General features: G+C 37.0%; 1 protein-coding gene across 2 annotated transcripts in view; it reads right to left on the bottom strand.

Moving 5' to 3' along the window:
• The window catches only part of LOC113416542 (sodium channel protein type 2 subunit alpha-like), a 61,603-nt gene that overhangs the window by 26,740 nt on the left and 15,286 nt on the right, over window positions 1-19,577 (bottom strand). For both annotated transcript variants that reach the window (XM_026674489.2, XM_087949794.1), the window contains exons 10-14: window positions 17,862-17,994; window positions 12,654-12,892; window positions 11,854-12,027; window positions 9,680-10,036; window positions 7,438-7,887 (exon numbers count right to left, since the gene is read on the bottom strand). In XM_026674489.2, coding sequence (XP_026530274.2) covers window positions 7,438-7,887; window positions 9,680-10,036; window positions 11,854-12,027; window positions 12,654-12,892; window positions 17,862-17,994 — 1,353 coding nt within the window. The remainder of the gene's footprint in view (window positions 1-7,437; window positions 7,888-9,679; window positions 10,037-11,853; window positions 12,028-12,653; window positions 12,893-17,861; window positions 17,995-19,577) is intronic.

The following is a 19,577-nucleotide window of genomic DNA, read 5'->3' as shown; positions in this document are numbered from 1 at the left end:
AATAAAAATACTTTTATAAATTTATTTTGTTTTCCATTCAGCCCCCCCTCCCTTTTAAAGGGAGCCCATGAGCACAAAGTGAATGAAAACAAAATATTTATTTATAGCATATGACTATTTATCTGCCACAGCTTCACTGGGCTGCATTATCCAACCCACGCTTTGACATTTCACAAGGAAGAAAAAGTCACTGCATCATCCTGCTATGTGTTCTTCCTTGAAATTGTCTTCCTATAATTACCTGGGTGAGAAACAAGCTACAGACTAGATATTCAAATATACTGTCTACACTCTCCTTATGAGAACCACTGGAGTTTGAACTTCTATTGCACAAGGCTGACAAGGCTGTATAGGCCTTGGGTTCGCTGAATGTTTGCCAACACTTCGTCCTAATTACTGATGGCCAGAACAAAGGATGTCATGAGATCATTTTCTCCCATCTTGGCTGGGGAAGAATGCTACCAGAGATCACCCAACTCTTGGAGAAAGCCTCAGCTGGTTGTCTGAACAGGGCAAAAGTTTCTGTGGCATTGTCGATTCAAAAAACCAAAATGGGTGCTTGTACATAGAAGTGAGGAAACAATGGGGAGACCAACTTAGTCAATACTTACTAGTTTCCCCCCCCCCCACACACACAAATGATTCATTACAACAATCCCTCCCCTGCAACCAAACAGGAATGCATATTATTTAATCTGCTACTTTCTGAGGAAATGGAAACTTTTCCATTGAGATGACCAAAAAGCAGGTAAACTGCCTGAGGGAAGACACTTGTATTCAGTTCCTTGCCTGTTACACAAATGAATTTATTTGTTATTGGAAAAATAGGGAATATAAGAATGGCAAAGAACTCACAAGAGGGCTATAAGGATTGTGTCTATGTTAAAATAATCATATATCACTTTCCTAATTATTGTCGGCTGAGCTGTAATGTTTTTGCTTTCATCATTTTAATATGGACATTTTTCTTACACCAAATGTTACAACAATGACTGGAGTGGACATATTCATTCTAAACTGGATTATACAGTAAAACAAAGGTAATAGAAAATGTTTAAGTAGCTAGACTTGTATATCATGTTAGATAATTTCAGATTATTTTTAACTGTTGTTTAATAAATAGTTACAATGACCTTCCTCTTTTTCCTTCAACCTTAATAACTTTTCTCAGTTCTTCAGTAGAACATTTGAGAACGGATCTGAATGGTGCCACAGCATTCCAGAATGATAAAGTTCTCATTTCACCCTCTTTTCAGCCTTCTCTATCCCAGTTCTTCTTTCCCCATGATATTATTTTTTCCTCATCATTCACTGAGTCAGCTTCTCACTAGGCCCTGCCTTCCTTCCTTTAAATTTGAGTATGGTACCCTGCACATACGTCCTGGAGCCTTCCATGCCTGGATCACACATAGAAGAGATTTGTGATCGACTATGGCAGCTTATATCAACCCTAGAAAGTCATCAGTTGTTAATAATCTCCCTGCTTGGTGAAGAAAGCCAGGAGCCAAGCCCATTCTTGTTCTGGGGAGTAATAATAGTGAGGAACTGTGTCTGTTTCCTGAGCCGACAGGAATCTGGAAATCCAATTTCTCAACATGTAAATACTATGAAATGGAATTCATCAGGCCAGCAAGGAGAGATAAAGTGTTAGAAGAGAAGGAAGAATTTAATGGTTCAACAAGACCTGTGAAAATGTGTTCTCCACCTTTTACACAAGTTTCTTGCTGAAAAGGGGAGAAAGGCAGAGGATTGGGGACTGGAGGCGAGGCAAGCCAGGAGTGCAAGGAGAAAGGGAAAGGGAGGGCAGCAGGAATGATAGAAACAATACAAGTGCTTGACTGGCACCTCTGTCACAACATAATATTTACCAGATGAAGCTGTGGCGCTATAAAAGGCTATGCCTGAGCAGGCCACCTGAAGATTTTGAGTTATGTACCCAGAACTCTAATAAAATTTAGAGAATTTGTCTTTTTCTCTAGGTATAAAAAACACTCAAGTTATGATTGAAGATGGAATTACCTCAGACACTTTTCAGGGTGGGTTTTCCTCCTAGTATCTATAGTAATAGTTGTAGTTATAGTTAGTCAGAATTGGTATAATTTTATAGTTATAGGAAGACCTGTTCTAATTGTTTTCTCAGAAAGTAGCAGGACATAGTCACTTATAGCAATAGCAGTTAGATTTATATACTGCTTCACAGTGCTTTCCAGCCCTCTCTAAATGGTTTACAGAGTCAGCCTATTGCCCCCAACAATCTGGGTCCTCATTTTACCCAACTTAGAAGGATAGAAGGCTGAGTCAACCTTGAGCCTGGTGAGATTCCAACTCAAAGTCAGCAGAAGTAGCCTTCAGTACTTCATTCTAATCACTGCGCCACCATGGCTCATGTAGCAATCATGTTATAAATTTAACACAAGTTTGAGTGGTGTATGGACAAAAACTTTGTATCATCAAAATCTTATGTAACTCTTAGCAAAAAGTTCCCCTGAATATGCTAGAAAAATTAAATACCACATTATAATTTTAACATTACAATATTCAAATAGGTTCTTCAGTAGTTTACTTCCTATGGAGAACACCACTGGACAAAACCAATATTTTATTAAAATCAGAATTTCTATTAAACTCAAGACCTATCAGAAATTTATAATCCAAGACAAAGTGGATCCATAGACCATGCATTAAAATGCTATGTAACAATATTGGTGAATATTGGGCATTGATCATGCTGTAATGCAAGTTACATGACTCAAACACTAGATCAATTCATACATGTTTCTATTCATTTGCAATGCATGAAAGTGGCAGATATTGTAAATTGATTATTTGCATGCAAGCCAGTCAAGTTTTATTCAACACTGAACATGTAGATTTGCTAAGACAACCTGTTCAAAAGAGATGACACATGATGATCTGCCTTGTTTAAAGCACCAGAGGTGCACTCCTGATTGATCTTGCTTGATTTAAGTCCTGTGAGAAGTAAGAATGATAGAAAACAGGGTTGAAGACACAAATAATTGGTTTGTTTCAGTTTCAGTAAATGTGATGAACACTGCTTCAAACGGTTCTACTACAATATTCAAACCAAAAATCTGTGAAAAGTAGGGCAAACATAGCAAGTGAATGAAAACTCAATTTAAAAAATATATACATTAGGAATATTGCTTGCTGTGGTTTGTGGTATGAGCCATGACTGACTGAAGACGTCTCTGTGAATAAGCAGAGATGACAACTACTGTGAAGAACTAAAGATGAGTGAGTAGACGAGGCCTTCAAATCTCTCTGGAGAAGAGTTAGAGAGATCACCATGAGTGCTCTGAATGGTAACTTCGTTCTAGGAGATCATAAAATTCATATCTCCCACATGTTTAAGTACCAGAAGCTGAGGGAGACAACATCTTTGCTCTCTTCAGTGGTGGAGCCTGTCATAAGGACACCAGGTCAGCAGAACTTTCTAGTTACATTTGGAAATGTTCAATTAAACCATTTTATGAATATTGGAGATCTTCAAAGCAGGGAGCTGAATTTGAAACCTGGTAAGTTTTACCTTCTTTGGATTTAAGAAATTTTAAGCAGAGATTTAAGAATTTAAAATAATATACAAAAAAGAAAAAATAATGGCAAAAAGCAAAAAAAAAGTTTTTTATTTAATAAAGTTTTAGATGGAGTGGTAGACCAGAGAAATTTGGAATATTGGTTATTTTTGCTGTAATATTTGAAAAATAACTATATAATTTATTTAATATACTTATGGAAAATGACTGAAATAGAACTAAACATTAGTTCTAAATATTAGGAATTGAGGCTTGATGAAGCCTGCAAATGGACACTAGAGGGAACTAAAAGACCAAGCAGAAAAAGTGTTAAAATGGCTAAGCCAATTATGATTTTATCTTATCCATAAGAAAGTTTTTGAAATATGGACTGAAATATTAATAACTAATATTTCAGTAAGAAATACAGACTTAAGTGCATAAACGTTTAGAAGATACAGAGAAAAACTAAACAAAAAAAACCCTTTTTATCTGACACAGACATTATAGAGTCAGGGCAAGGCAATAAAATTGAGATTACCTAAAAAGAAGTACCAAAGGCATATCAAGAAAATCTGGGCATGAAACAGCTGTAGCAAGAAATCCTGGGCAAAGCCTCTTTATGGGATTTACAAAGTAGGCTGGTAAAACCTTTGAAGACTCCTTTTAAATCCAAAGAGTGATGAAATATCAAACCCTGAAATGCCATAGGAATGATTTTAAAGTCAAGATTTGCAGAGGGGAAAAAGAAAGAATACAGAGTTGGACTATTTGATCAGGGATAAACTATTTATTTGATATTTCTGGCAAAAGTCCCTAATGGAGTTTTTGTTGAATTAGGACTGAACAGATGATGGTTTCTAGATTGGGTTTAGTTTAGGCTATAGGAAGAAGGTTTTTTTTGGTAACATTAAAAGAGGGCGAAAGGTTAGCATATTAGCTTATGCTTGGCACGATGAAGGTTTGAAACACTTCTTCATTATTGTCTTTGTTGCCTTTTCCTACCTCTTCTTTAGTCTGCACCTTCTGAACTTTTATTTTTCTTTCTTCTAGTTTAGTTTATGTTCATTTTTATTATGTCTATTACATTTTTATAATCATATAGTAATAGAGAATTTTTAAATGTACTCATATTTGCTGCAAAGCAAATCGGAAAATTCTATTTTTTTAAAAAAAATATTTCTGCACTTTTGCTTTTCTTCTTTATTTGCTGTTTCTGTAGCTTGTGTCAACTTTCATGTGTTTTGTAACACTTAAATATTAAAAAAGTTTTACTATGTTTATTAAAGACTTCAATACAACTATCAACAACAACAAAAAATACTGGCAGCTATGGAAACCTCCACAGAGCAATCCCCCAAAAATCTGTTAGTCCAGAACAAGTTGATTCCAAATAGATGAATCTGAGCATTGCACTTCTCTACAGGGTGGAAATTTTCCTTTTGAAAAGCTGTTGCAGGATAAGAAAAAAGAAAGTCAAATATGCAACCTTGGGATACTCCAGCAAACTCACACTGATGCTGTGGGACTTGAACGGTTTAATAAACAGAAGTGAGGAAAATATGACAAGGGAGTGTGAGGTATGTTAGTTGCCTTGAGTTATTTATCAAAATAATAAAGGCAGGAAATGAATACATAAATAAAATACATTCACTATGTTAGATGTGTAGGATAAGTCACAGTAACCTTCTCCTCTCTTCTTTTCCTGTGCATCTCTGAAATTGGATATTGAACTTTATATTATACAAACTTTATATTCACAACCCAAAATTGCAGCCAATTTTAATTACAATAAGAAAAAGCAATAATGTGAATAAAATTTGATCTGAAGCTGAATTGTTCCCATTAATCTAACAAAGTCTAAGTAAAGTTTGTCTATGTTTGTCCAAAGCTTCTCAACTTGGAGCAAAATAAAATAAACTTGTTAATCCACTGTTCTCTTGTACCTTATTCTCTGCCCCTTCCTCTCATAATCATATTGGTATTAAGTGCCCTTTGTGACTGAAAGTGGTTCAGAAGAAGAAGATAATGTACGGTACTAGAGCATCAAGTGGCACTTGACCTAAATTGAAAACAAATTATGTTTGTTAACAGACTTTTGGCAAGAGTAAAGTGGCCCTCCCTTAGTATCTTACTAGATGGTTAGATTAAAAAGAAAGGGGTTGGCAGAAAGAAGGAGAAAAAGAAAATGGCATTTTTGGCTCCAACCTCAACTAGCCTAATCTTCTACAGCATTCAGGGTTTGCCAACAGCTGATAAACAATGAAGATGCTTCTCTACTTGGGAGGACAGGATACAATTTATATACACAAACAGAGAAGTGAAGGTGAATAATAATACCCCATGCTCAAAATTCTTGGAGAATGAGGCAGGCCAATGTATAGAGGAAAAGACACCTGGTATTTATTTATTTACTTTTAAAATTTATAAGCTGCCTGCTTTCCCACACTATGGTGGAATACTACTTCCATAATCTAATCTCTCCAAAAGTGGGGAGATCTAAGTTCAAATCCATCCTTAACCATGGAAGCTCACAGGGTGACATATGATTAGTCTCTATCCCACAAGATTATTGTGAGGGAGAAAAAAAACCTAGGTAGATCAGCTTGAGTTCCTGAAGAAATATAAATCTAAATAAATAAAATTATTATTACCTGACTGTTATTGTAATTAGTGTTACTTCGGTTAACACTAGCCTCAAAAGAGCCATGCGTCTAACTGTTTTCAAAAATTTGACTATCAGTAGTTCCTACTTCAAACACAACATCATTTTATATTCATACATTTATTAAGTCAAGTCACAGCCCATTTCAGCATTTTGTTAAAGATATATCTCCTAGATATTTGGGCTGAAAAAAAGTATAAAAGTTACTGAGGTTTCTATGAAAATTAATAATGAGAAGTAACCACACTTCAGATAAAGTGGGTTTCCCTATACTATAGAAAGCTTCCCTATGCTATAATCTTTTCCACACATTTATTTTGCCTATTAAAAATGTTGTTGTAACTCCTTGTTAATGATTTAACTGCAATATATTTTGATTTCAGACATAATAAATCTTTTTAGAATACACAGGTAGTTTCAGATTGTTTGAATCATCCTGGGAGAATTACTTGCCTTACCAAAATATCACTTCTGAACTAAAGTAAACTTCTAAGCCAAGTGCCACTAGAGGTCTGAGTTTTCATGTGAGTTTTCCTTTTGGGTCCTGTCATCTTTTTTTCCTTACAGGAACATCTTGAACCTACCAAAATGAGTCTCCTTAATGGACCTAATTCAGCCACTGATTTTAAATTTGTAGGTGGTATTCAAAAATAGCATGTTGACAGAATTCTTCCATTTTTGACATGTATCTTGCTCCAAACAGCATCTCCTCCCTAATTTTCAGACTGTGTGAAATCTGTATTTCACTCAATTCTTTGCATATATGTTATAGTTTATCTGTCATGTGCACTCAACAATATGCAGATACATGTTAGGTGCCATTCTGTGAATGAAAGGACACACACCATACATAGTCTTGTATTACATGGTGAAAAGATAATTAGGTTGTCATTGTTTAATAATCACAAGTCAAAACTAATATGTAGATAAAACAGTAATTTTCAGTGAACCCCCAACTTATTAGATTTTGACACAACAAACTTCATATCCACTAGATCAAATTTCTCCAGTTATTTATGTCATTTGTGTAATCTTATCATTAAAAAAAATGATACAAATGAAGTAAATTGCTGCGTGGCTGTGCATGAACAGCTCCTCTCCCAATTAGTCCAATTAAAGAGAGATTTCACTTTACTGAAACATTAAAAATCCTTTAAAACATTTAAGTCATAGAAAACTAATGGCACTAAAATAACTCAAGCATATAAAACAGTATTATTGTATAAAATAATGTCTTACTTCTTTGGTTTCTTCAAGTTCGGATATGCTGGTAAGTTCCTCCGTGTTGAAATGTTCAAAATCAGACTCTCCCACTGCTATTGGTACAGTCACAGTAAGATTTGGGTTGTTTATGAATGACATGTGATCACTGTTGTCCATGCAGGTGGTGATCATTTTAGGCCTCTGATAACCAAAAGTTTGGTTGATCTCCACTGTGGTGTGGTTGGGAATGCACTGATCTTTCTTATTGTTTTGTGTATCAGCTGCACTTAATCCAGAAGTGCCCTTGCATCTTTGCAAAAAAACAATTTGCACAAATTCACATATCTTCCTCTTTATGTAATTTATTCCCCTCTGAATTCTTGATATAGCAATCTGTAGATTATTTGCTTCGGTTTCCTGCTCTGGAGCAGCAAGGCTGTCTGAACTGAAAGAACTCAATAATAATGCCAGGAAGAGGTTTAGAAGCTGGAGGATGGAGTAGGGAAATAAATTAAATTAGATTTTTCCCCTCTCTAGTTAATCATTTTGACTTCTTGCTTTTGACTTTCTACCAATTGCATGCATTCACTTTTCAGTTTCTGATCATAGTAAAAACAACAACCACCCAATTATTGATCCTAGGTTTTCAACTTTGGCAGACATAAAATCAAATTTGTTTGCATGATTCGGGGGAGAAGGGAAGGAGGGGAGTCTTTAACCAGAATACGAGATCAATCCCATTTAAAAAACACATTTGTATAACAGGATGTAATTTGGCTTGTTGGTAACACCACATCAGTGCTGTTTTTGAAGATAGAATGGGATGGTATAGTGGTTGGAAAATAACAAATTAACTTGTAGAAAAAAAAACAAGGAGAATCTGAGTGATGAAATGGACTGAAGCAACAGAAACATATAACTAAAATACAGGGCTGCTAGGATCCAAGCTAGATAGGTTGGGAGTCTCTCTTTCCACAGGTAACTTTTTGAACCAATGTAATTTCTAAAATATTTACACTTTCTTCTCTATGATCACAGGTTTTCCTTCCTGTTGAAATTAACCACATTAACTAATTTTATGTCTATGCTACATTATGTCTGTACTGCAAACGGTGGATGGTTAAACATAGTAAAGTTGTAATATTTTACTGTTTTCACCAGGCAAGTAATAGAATATTCTTGCTTAGTTTATGAATGACACCGTAAAGGTGTCATTCAGTTACTTGAAACAAAAAGAAGATTGCTCATCATATTTTTGCAATTACCATAGAGGAAATGGAAGGTACAATACTCGAATCTGAGTTCCATTTTAAATTGCTGTTATCAAATTTTAGTAAGAATTTGTTTCTGGAATTCTGCACTTTGATACGGCCCAAGGGCTAATCAATAAAGATCAAATTGAATTTAGTTGCTTAGAGTTTTAAGTTTAGCATTATGCCAGAATTGACATTGTACCCATTAAGGCTGGACAGCTATCTAAAGTTGCAGAAGTTACAACAGCACTGAAAAAAGTGTCTTATGATGATTTTTCACACTTACGACCACTGCAGTATCTCCTCAATGACATGATTTACATTCAGATGCTTGACAACTGATTCACATTTATGACCACTGCAGTGTCCTGGGATCACGTGATTCCCCTCTTGCGACCTTTTGACAAGTAAAGTCAATGGGGCAACCAGATTCACTTAACAACCGTGTTACTAATTTAACAACTGCAGTGATTCACTTAACAACTGTGGCAAGAAAAGTCATAAAATGGGGCAAAACTCACTTAAAAAAATTTCTCACTCAGCAACATACATTTTGGGTTCAATTGTGGTTATGTTGAGGACTACCTGTATAGGGATATTTGCAATTCCTTATAACTTTCTGAATATACAAAATATATTTGAAAAGAGTATTCTTAGTAGCTCTCATGGACTCTAAATTTTGGTGGGAATGTGCAACAGCAGTTTTCTCAACAAAATTAATTAACTGACCTCATCAACAATAAGAGTTGTATCGTATCAGACAACACAGTAGAAACAATCCCATAACAGCTGTATACAACAGTGTCTACAAATAGTTACCACTAATCCCAAAGGTGCTTTTCAAAAGGCAACTGGACTTCCTTTGTTTTTTCCTTGAAGACTGTTTTTTCCAGTCCTGAAGAAGTTTCATGGATAAGAAGCAAAATGTCTTCAAGGAAAAAACCAAAGAAAGTCCATTTGCCTTTTGAAAAGCACCTTTGGGACAACCACGACCTGAATAATTAAGAATCTCCATAGTTACTTACCACCAGGTTTCCAATCACCATCACCATCATAAAAACTGTCAGGCAAAGGGCTTGACCTGAAACCTCCATACAGTCCCACATGGTTTCTATCCATTCTCCGCAAAGAACTCGGAACACGATCAAGAATGAGTGGAAAAAGTCATTCATGTGCCAGCGTGGAAGTGTACAGTCTTCTGAAATTTTGCATTTACAACTGTCATAGTTTTTACCAAACAGCTGCATACCAACCACAGCAAATATGAAGACAATGATAGCTAGCACCAAGGTCAAGTTTCCTAAAGCTCCAACTGAGTTCCCAATGATTTTTATTAGCATGTTTAGCGTTGGCCAAGACTTTGCCAGTTTGAACACTCGAAGCTGAAAACAGTAATGAAGAATTCATATGTAAGAGAAATTTATATAATTTATAAAAATGAGGCAGAGGTGATATTCAGCAGGTTCTGACTAGTTCTGGAGAACCGGTAGTGGAAATTTTGAGTAGTTCAGAGAACTGGCAAATACCACCTCTGACTGGAGATTTTACAGTATCCTTCTCCTACCACGCCCATCAAGCCCACAGAACCGGTAGTAAAAAAATTTGAATCCCACCACAGAAATGAGGTACAGACTGCCTAAAATGCAGAGAACCACCAGGCCACACTATTAGCTGTAAACGAGTAGCCTGTGAATTGTTTTAATTCCTCTGGTATCCATTTATTACACCGCAAACCCTCTCAGATTGCAAAACTGTTGATTGTCAGCAGTGGGTTTTTGTTGTTGTTCTTGTTAATTGTCTCTCAGAATACTTTAAAATTCTCCAATTCTGGAGAGAACAGAACTTCCCAGTAACCCAAACTTGTCTTTCTTTCATTAGTTTCTAGTAGTTACTTCAGAAAGTTGCCATTGCTTCCATTAGCTGCTGCTGGCAATAGAACACGAAATCTGAAGCAGGAAGGGCTCCTTCTACGTCCCTGCTCCTCTTGCCTGGCTTCTGCCATTACTTCTGTGCTTCTCCCTAGCAATAGAAACTATTGTCCTGTCATGTGAATGTTACAATTTTTTGCACCTTTGTTTTGGAGGTATCTTATGAATGCTATGAACTGCTGTTTTCTTTCCTTCTCAAGGATGAGAAGACAACACATAGCTCTCTCTCTCTCTCTCTCTCTCTCTCTCCTCCCTCTCCTCTCCTCCTCCCCCTCCCTCCCTCCCCACCTCTCTGTAGGGAAAAGCCATAAACTTGACAGCCTTATATCTGAAGGGGCTTGCTGCTAATCATTCTGAATGCTTGTGAAATCCAGGCTGTAATCAATTGATTACAGAATGGCCTAGAAATTTCTTCAGGGACCTTGACTTCTAGTACAAAGCTTCTCATTCTGCTTCCTTTTAATCTGCCCTTCCTATACCAAACACCTGCCTACCACAGAGGTCACTTACTGTATGTTCTCTATTGTTAGACCCTATGTAGCTAGATCCTAGTAATGTTGGAAATAGAATAGTGATCTATATGTTACATATTCCACACAGGTTTTCTATTCTAGTAAGAATGGCTAAACCGCTTCCTTCTGAGTAAACTGTAGATCCCTCCAGTATTTTCAACTTATTCCAGATGAAGGGGATTTTTTTTAGGGGGGAGGGGTTGCTTCATCCAAAATGCACATCCCAAACAGGGAGTTTTCATTCTCCCCTAATCACACGGGTGTCAAACTAAGATCACGTCACGTGATGTATCATGATGTATTGCGACATTTTTTTGCCTTTGCGGAACTGCGGAGCTTCCGGCCCGCCAGCCACCAGTTTGACAGGCCTGGCTAATCAGAACCCGGCAAACTATATAATGACAATGCATCAAATCAGCCTGTTTCCCTCTAAGAAAATAATTATATATATGGATATTCCATCCAAGTGTTTACAAAACCTCTAATGAAGATCTTGGTAGATTCGAAAACCTTAGTCTGGGTTTTCTAATATAAAACTTCTGGTTTATCATAACAATCTTCAGATAGGATAAGCGGAATCTGTCAATACCAGAGATATTATGTGTTTTCCTGCTTAAGTGAGCTAATCTGCAGATATCTGCACAACCTGCTAGATTCACCAAGTCCACAATCCACATGGAAGGATTTTTATCCTAAGTAAAATTGCAGCTATGCTGGGGGCAGGGGGGGAGGAAATCGCCCTACAGGTCAGATATTTACCAGTCTGAAAGATCTTAAGACTGACAATCCGTCCACCTCTTGAAGACCCAGCTCCATTAAACTCAGGGTTACAATGATGCTATCAAAAATATTCCAGCCTTCTTGGAAATAATAATAAGGATGCATGGCAAATATTTTGAGGATCATCTCTGCAGTGAAGATGCCAGTGAAAACCTAAATGTAGAATGCAATCAGTTAATTATTCCCATGAAAAACGTCATGTATTATTTTGTTGTTTGTAGGCCTAAAGCTCAAGAAACAATACTTGAAATACAATGACAAAAATAAATGTTTAAATCTCATTTGTGCTCTAGCTCTAACTGAGGAAATACATGAGTTGACATAATTTTTAAAGAGCTGAAGTACAGGAGAACGTACACCATAGGACAGGGCATGAATCATGGAAGGATTTGTTGAAAACAATATTATTTAACAGCTTTCAGTCACACACAAATAGATTTCTAGATATGTGGGACTCCAGCTTCAAGAATTTTCAGTCAGAACAATACTCCCTCTGTAGTCCTAAGGTTGTAACTACAATTCTGAAAAGAAGGAACACGGCCATGGGAGACTCACATTTTCCATAAAATAGACTTCAGATTTAATCTCAGGAAGGATGTTAATATTATGGTGGAAAAAACAATATTATGTGCTATGTTGATGATTCCTGCTAAAGAGGGACTGATGTTTGACTCGGATTTATATTTTCCAAAAGTTTAGAGACATCCATTTTTTGAAAGCTTCCTTAGAATTTAGCAGCTTTATGAATTATAAAATTCGTTTATACAAATTTGACTTACCACATTTCCACTTTTAAGAACACCGCTGAAGGAGTCATCAATTGGATAATGTTCCATGCTCATGAACAGTGTATTTAAAATAATGCAGATAGTAATTCCAAGTTCAGCAAATGGATCCATCACAATTAAATAAATAATTTTCTTTATTTGTAACCACCTATCAGAACAATTCCAAATCAAGTAACTGTGGGCAAACTTATACCAGCATGGTGGACATTTTTGTCTTGATTCTTCAAGCTCTGAAGGAATTGAAAACATAAAAAAACTCCATCTTATACTGATTTCATGATTTACATTCATCAGAAAACAACAACTTCATTAAAATGTGATTTGCAGGTTCATTTCTATGAATTTTCTGTCATAGCACATTTCAAATACTGCTACTTAAAAGAGCAAACCTATTTCACAGATATTGTGACAACTGGTAAGGCAGAAAATGAAGTGCAGGCAACCGGGAACTTCCGGTTTGTCGGCCGCCAGCGGCAGGATTTGCGATCCTGCGCAATCCCTGCGGCGCTAGCCGTCTTGGTGCCTCTGATCCTGACGGATCTGGAGGCTAAGCTGCCCGCAGAGGCAGCCGAAGATAGGGGAGCTGGTGAGGGGTTTGGGGTGTTGCAGACCCCCTCTCCAGCCAAGCAAAACCCCCTTTTCTCAAGGCGGTCAAGCGGCGTTCTGTAATGGCCGCCACAAAAAGCCGGCAGCTGGGTAAGACTGAGCAGGAGGAAGAGAGGAGAAAGTTTCAGAGAAAGTTTTTGGCTGACCCAGGATTTTAAGAGATGTCTAATCCTGAAAAATATGACTTCTTGAACGATACTTTGTTTCCAGAGGAGAATTTCAAGCGGCAAAATTGAGGTGCTGAAATGGAAAGTTTACTCTCCTTCCCTATGGAATCAACAAATGGCCACTGAGAAACCTGTTGTTTTTATAAAGGTAAAAACTTGGCTTCTTGTTATAAGTGGGAAGGAGAGGACAAAAAAATATTAAGATCTTGCTGGAGGAGATGCCTTGAAGATCTTGAGACTAGAAATTAATTGCAACAAGGCTTTAAAAATACAGACTGGGCTTTTTTTCTTTTCCTTTTACTGATACCACCCCAGGAAGAGAAAGTGAGAACTTTGTGCTTTGTCTGGACTGATTGATGTCTCTGGGACTTTGGGGAATTGTTTTAACTTTTGAAACATCTTGGTTGCTTTAAGAAGAAGAACAAAGAAAAGATTTACAATGGCTTTACCTGTTGATGAACTTAGAAAGGAATATGGAGAAATAAAGAAAGAAAGCAAGGACGCTGTGAAAGAAGCCTTCCTTTTTTTAGAAATGGCGCTTGCTATTTATCAGCAAACATAACAACAGATGGAGGAAATAGAAGAAGAAGAAGAGCGCCATCTTTAATGAATCTAAAAATTTAATTAAGAGAGAAAACAGAAAGAAGGGAAGGAAAATGAAGGACTTAAGACTTAAAAAAACACTTAAGAAAGAGAAAAATAAGATGCAAAATCAACTCAATGTTATTAAGCAAAAGGAAAAGGAATACAACAGAGAGGGAAGCTAAAAGGTGGAGGTTAGTAGAGGGGAGGGTAAAAAGGCCAGGTGGGATAAGAAAGGAAGGAAAAGGAGGAAAAAGCCACAAAGGTATGAAACAAGATGGGAAAAAAGGAATTTTTTTAGGGATAAAGGGTAATGTATAATTTCTTTAAAAAAGAAGATTCTGCAAGGTACATAAGATGGTATTGTAGTATTTATATTAGAAATAGAAAACTAGAATGTTATAAGAATTAATAAAAGACCAAAATATTGAAATGTTTAGTAATGACAGATTTTAAAATTTAACAAAATATTAAAAGGAATGTTTAAAATACTGAGTTTAATTAAAAAGTTTAATTGACTATTGTTTTTGATTTTACTATAAACTCATTATTGTAGCACTTGTCCTTTGAAATAGACAATTGGAATGTTATAAGATTTAATATTTAGATTTATTATTTAATTATATTAATTATTATGGACTTATTATTATTTTTCTCTTTTTAAAGGTTAGCAGGTAGAATGTACTAAGCAGAATCAGATTGGGTACTAGGCGTTATTTTAAATATTAATTTAGGGGAGGATAGAAAGGCATCATACTCTGATCAGTGATTTCAGGAGAAATCTTTTTTTTTTTCTTATTGTAGGGAATGAGATAAATAGATAATTTGGAAAGAATGGACAAAAATACAAATACAATGATTTAAATTAAAATGAATTAAATAAAATAGAAATAAGAAGCGTGAAAAGCGGGAGAAGTTATATAGAAGATATAGAATGGTAAATAAGATAGGTAATAGTATATAAGATGAGCACAATTTAATTGAAGTCCATACAAAGAGAGGTAATCTGGGGCCAAACTACTTTCTTAAAAGAAGTTTTATATTTTTGTGTTTTGTGTGTTTATGTTTTGTTTGAGAATTAATAAAACCTCGGAAAAATGTTGGATGAGAATAATGGTAATCAAATCAGAGAGAAATGTAGATGATGATTATAAACTGGATAAATATAGAAAATAATAATAATAATAATGAAATTGAATACGAAAAGAGAAATGATGAGAAATTTGTTAAGAGATATCTATATCTATGTCCATATTGAGATGGTGTAAAACAGAATTATGTTGTATAAAATAATAATTTTACTTGACTTGTAAAATTGATAATGGAAAGAGGTTTTATGTATTCAATGGTTAATGATGGTTTGTTTGTCTTTAAAATCAATAAAATTTGTTTCAAAAAAAAAGAAAAAAGAAAATGAAGTGGTGGATATTTTATTTATTTATCTCCATCACACAGAAAAGCCACTGCAGGAAGTGCACAATAAAAAGACTACTGTACAATCAAAATATTAAAACAATTACAATTAAAAATACATCAGGCAATATTATTATTTATTAAACAGAGGGGAAAAAATGATGCAGCCATCTTTTTAGACCACCATTTCCTTGAGATCCTTCAGCAGCCATGTTTTGAGGGACATCCAGAAGGACATCAAGGAAGGGGCCAATCTCACCTCAGAGGTGAGGGGGTGGGGACGGCATTCCACAGAACAGGCATCAGAGCAGAAAAGGCCATCTCCTGGGTCACATCAAATAAAACTCTTTCACAGATGGCAGATGTAACTGGGTGGAGATGGTCCTTCAAATAACCTGGCCCCATGCCACGAAGGGCTTCAAAATCAACATCTTGAATGGTTTCGGAGCAAAGATGTGAGATGCGCCATTCTAGAAGCACACATATTTCTAGGGGCACACACACACACAACCCACCATATTTTGCATCAGCTGAAATGTCCAGATACTCTTCAATGGCAGCCCCATGTAGAACTGACCCAAAAGGTGACCAGGGCATGATTCTGTGTCAGTCATTTGCCTCTTTCAACGGAAACAGGCAGATCCAGAGGTGGTATTCAGCAGGTTCTGACCAGTTCTGGAGAACCGACAGCAGAAATTTTGAGTCGTTTGGAGAACCGGCAAATACCACCTGTGACTGGCCCTGCCCCCATCTATTCTCTGCCTCCCAAACCCCAGCTGATCGGCTGGGTCTTCTTTTGTTGCCCTGCACAGGAGAATGGAGCTGGAAAGCAGGTTAGTGGGGTGGGGAGGGAATGGGGATTTTGCAGTAATCTTCCTCTGTCACGCCCACCAAGCCACTCCCAGAGAACCGGTAGTAAAAATATTTGAATCCCACCACTGGGCACATCCCAAAACTATATCAAAAAATATCCTGCATCATCTTGAGCATGATGACTGGAAAAAATATGGAACCATCCTGTCCCAAATGGAGACTCTATGACCTGCACCCATTGCTCAGCTGCAGTTATATCAAAGGACAATGGGGCAGGGCTCTCGGAGATATATGCAGACCTGTGCATTGATCTAATTGTAACTTCCATTCAAACAAAGAGGTGAGTAGAATTTGTTCCACCCTCTGTATCTTCCTTACTATAACAAGACACCTTAATTAAACTTATGTGTTAATTAAGGCTTTGTCACGGTTTATTCTAGTACTTGAAAAATATCCTCTACTAAAAACACATCCAGTGTACTATTTTTTTTTAAATTGGCAGACTATCAGTATATTTGAGAGGACTTCACTCTCAATCTATCCCTCTTCTTTATTTTAGTTCTAATTTAAGTCTTGCCTTTAGGAGATGACCACGTTGAGCTGGAGGGAGGGGTCAAACGCATCATCAGCCATCAGTCCCTGCGTCCCACAAGAGATTTAAGTCCAGTCCACATTGAATGCCTTTCTTAACTCCCGTTAATTTTCCTTGACCATTAATAGCTCAGATTCTTGTAGAGAGCTTAAGCATGTAATAAATCTTTATACTCATTTGAACGGCCTGAATCTCTTGATTTCCCCAGTGCTTGACATTATCAATTTTAACTGCTTATCATTTTGTAAGCTGCCCAGAATCACTTTATTTGTGGGCAGTATATTATAAACAAACTAAGTTAATATTATAAACTATACTATAAAGAAAAAAAGGGTACCTTGAGAAACATGAGATAGTTCGATTGACTCTCCTAAAACACACTGAGGGATGCCTGAGAGGGATTTTAGGCCCACACCAGTGAATTGTTCAACACATTAGATTAAGGGTCTTCAAACTTGGCAAGTTTAGGACTTGTGGACTTCAACCCCCACAATTCCTGAGCTAACATGACTGGAAGATGAATTCTGGGAATTGAAGTCCACGGGTCTTAAAGCTGTCAAGCATGAAGACCCCTGCATTAGATCATGAATGGTCCAAATCAGAAATTTTCCTGTGATTATGCATGAATGAATGAATGAATGAATGAATGAATGAAGCAATGAATCTTTACCATCTACTAGTGCTACCATCATTCAATTTTCTTTTCTTAATTGCTTTCACCTAAATCTGTAGCACCAGCCAAGAACATCTAAAGCCAGATACACCTTTTCCAACGTTGACACACTGGCAGACACACAAAGAAAATGGAGAGTGTTTTAAAGTTTTACAGGTGTTATGCACATCCTGAATTACATTTTGTCTACTGATTCCACATCTCTGCAAAGCCTAATAAAGTACAGGTTTTTTTTTTACTTTATTAGAGCCTAATTAGATTTGTAAAGCTTTCCATATACATAACAGAAAACTAAACCAAAATTTCATAGCAGATTTAGTGTGTTAGGCACGCAACTGTACGCAGAGACCCACCTTCCATCGTGTTTGTGATAATGCTCGCTATGCTCATTGCTCTTTGCCTTATGGTGGGGTCTTCCAGCAAATCCATCGATATCTGAAAAGAACTGGACCGCCTCTTTTTGCCTTCCATCTCAGAAGCAGTACTCTACAGTGAAGTAAGGAGACTAAATTATCAACATGATTATGGTGATCTACATTAGAAATATTACACAGCATAAATAACTTCAAGAAGTTCATGCCACTGCACATGCACCCAAATCTCTGTATTTCTTAAGCTTAAACATATGTCAACCGTAGGATGTATTTTATGCTTGTTACATGTAACCAACTAACCTTGCTCCTCTACGACAGGCCAGTTTAGCCTTTTAGCTTCGAAATGTCCCATGACCAGGCTTGTACCTCAGGAGCCCTTGAGGGCTCTCATGCAAATCTTGTATATTATTTTGAATATATCTCTTCTATAATAATTGAAACTACATTTCAAGTTCCCCAAAGATGCACTTAAGACAGGATTAAGGATTAGGTTCTTGACCTAGATTTTAACAGGGATCAATCTATAGCAGGGGTGTCAAACTCGCATTTTCACGGCATCATGTGGTGTATCGGGACTTTCCCCCTTTGCTAAACCGGGCGTGGGCGTGGCCAGCGCGTGACGCATCCAGCTATGGGCCGCGAGTTTGACAGCCCTGACCTATAGCCTCGTGCAACACATTTGTTTATATTTAGTTTTGCAGATCCTTTTTGGTTCAAGTAGAATCTGTTGGCATAGTTTTCTGTTATTTTGAAATGGAGTATATACAAAAACTATAATGTAAGGTAGGTTTTGGTTTCTAGAAATACATGGAGTGTTGGCGGCACATATTAAGAAAAGAAAGTGAAAAAAGTTAAAATACTGCTCAATAAGGGAAAAACTCCAGAAAAGGGTGGCCTCACTCAACACTATGTCATTGCTATGCCATTGCCTTAGTCCCATTGTCTTCTATGTACTGGTGAATATGAGTCTTATTTTCTGCAGAACTGCAACACAATTGAAATGATCGTGAATATTCGATTACATCTTATCCCCCCCCCCCCCCCCCCCCCCCCCCCCCCCCCCCCCCCCCCCCCCCCCCCCCCCCCCCCCCCCCCCCCCCCCCCCCCCCCCCCCCCCCCCCCCCCCCCCCCCCCCCCCCCCCCCCCCCCCCCCCCCCCCCCCCCTGCTAAGACACAAAGATGATATATGTAGATCAAAGCATGAAAATTCATACTAGAGGTTAGAAGAATTAGTTTTATGTATAGATAACCTGACACCTTTCACATGGGAATCCAGAAAGAAAAATTAGGTCATGCAACAAAAGTCATTTACGGCATTATGTTTTTTGAGCCAGTGTTCCTCCAGGCCTTCAATCCATTCTGGACAATTGTTTAAAAAATCAATAACAAATTTACCCCAGGTGCATCTTGTTACATGCTGTTTTGCCACTAAATCTGCCTCACAATTAAAAACATGACTTAACTGAGCTTCAGTCAACCATAAACCAGGGAAGATACCCTGGGATATAATACTCTATGGAGCTGCAAACACAACATGTAGTTAAATGTGATCTAATCACGTGTATAATGTGATTAGATCATACTTATTGCATCCCTTTTTAAAATTGGGAAATGAGTAATTATACAGTTGGAGGACCCTACTGTGAAGTTAATGAGGGGCAAACACTGATTTTAATCTCAACACATACTCTTGAG

The sequence above is a fragment of the Notechis scutatus genome, chromosome 1, assembly GCF_049901735.1.
Source record: "Notechis scutatus isolate UNSWTSFEM ecotype Mainland chromosome 1, rNotScu1.2, whole genome shotgun sequence".
NCBI classification, from domain to species: Eukaryota; Metazoa; Chordata; class Lepidosauria; order Squamata; family Elapidae; genus Notechis; species Notechis scutatus.
The sequence above is the reverse complement of the archived record's forward strand: the minus strand, read 5'-3'. Positions and strand labels throughout refer to the sequence as shown.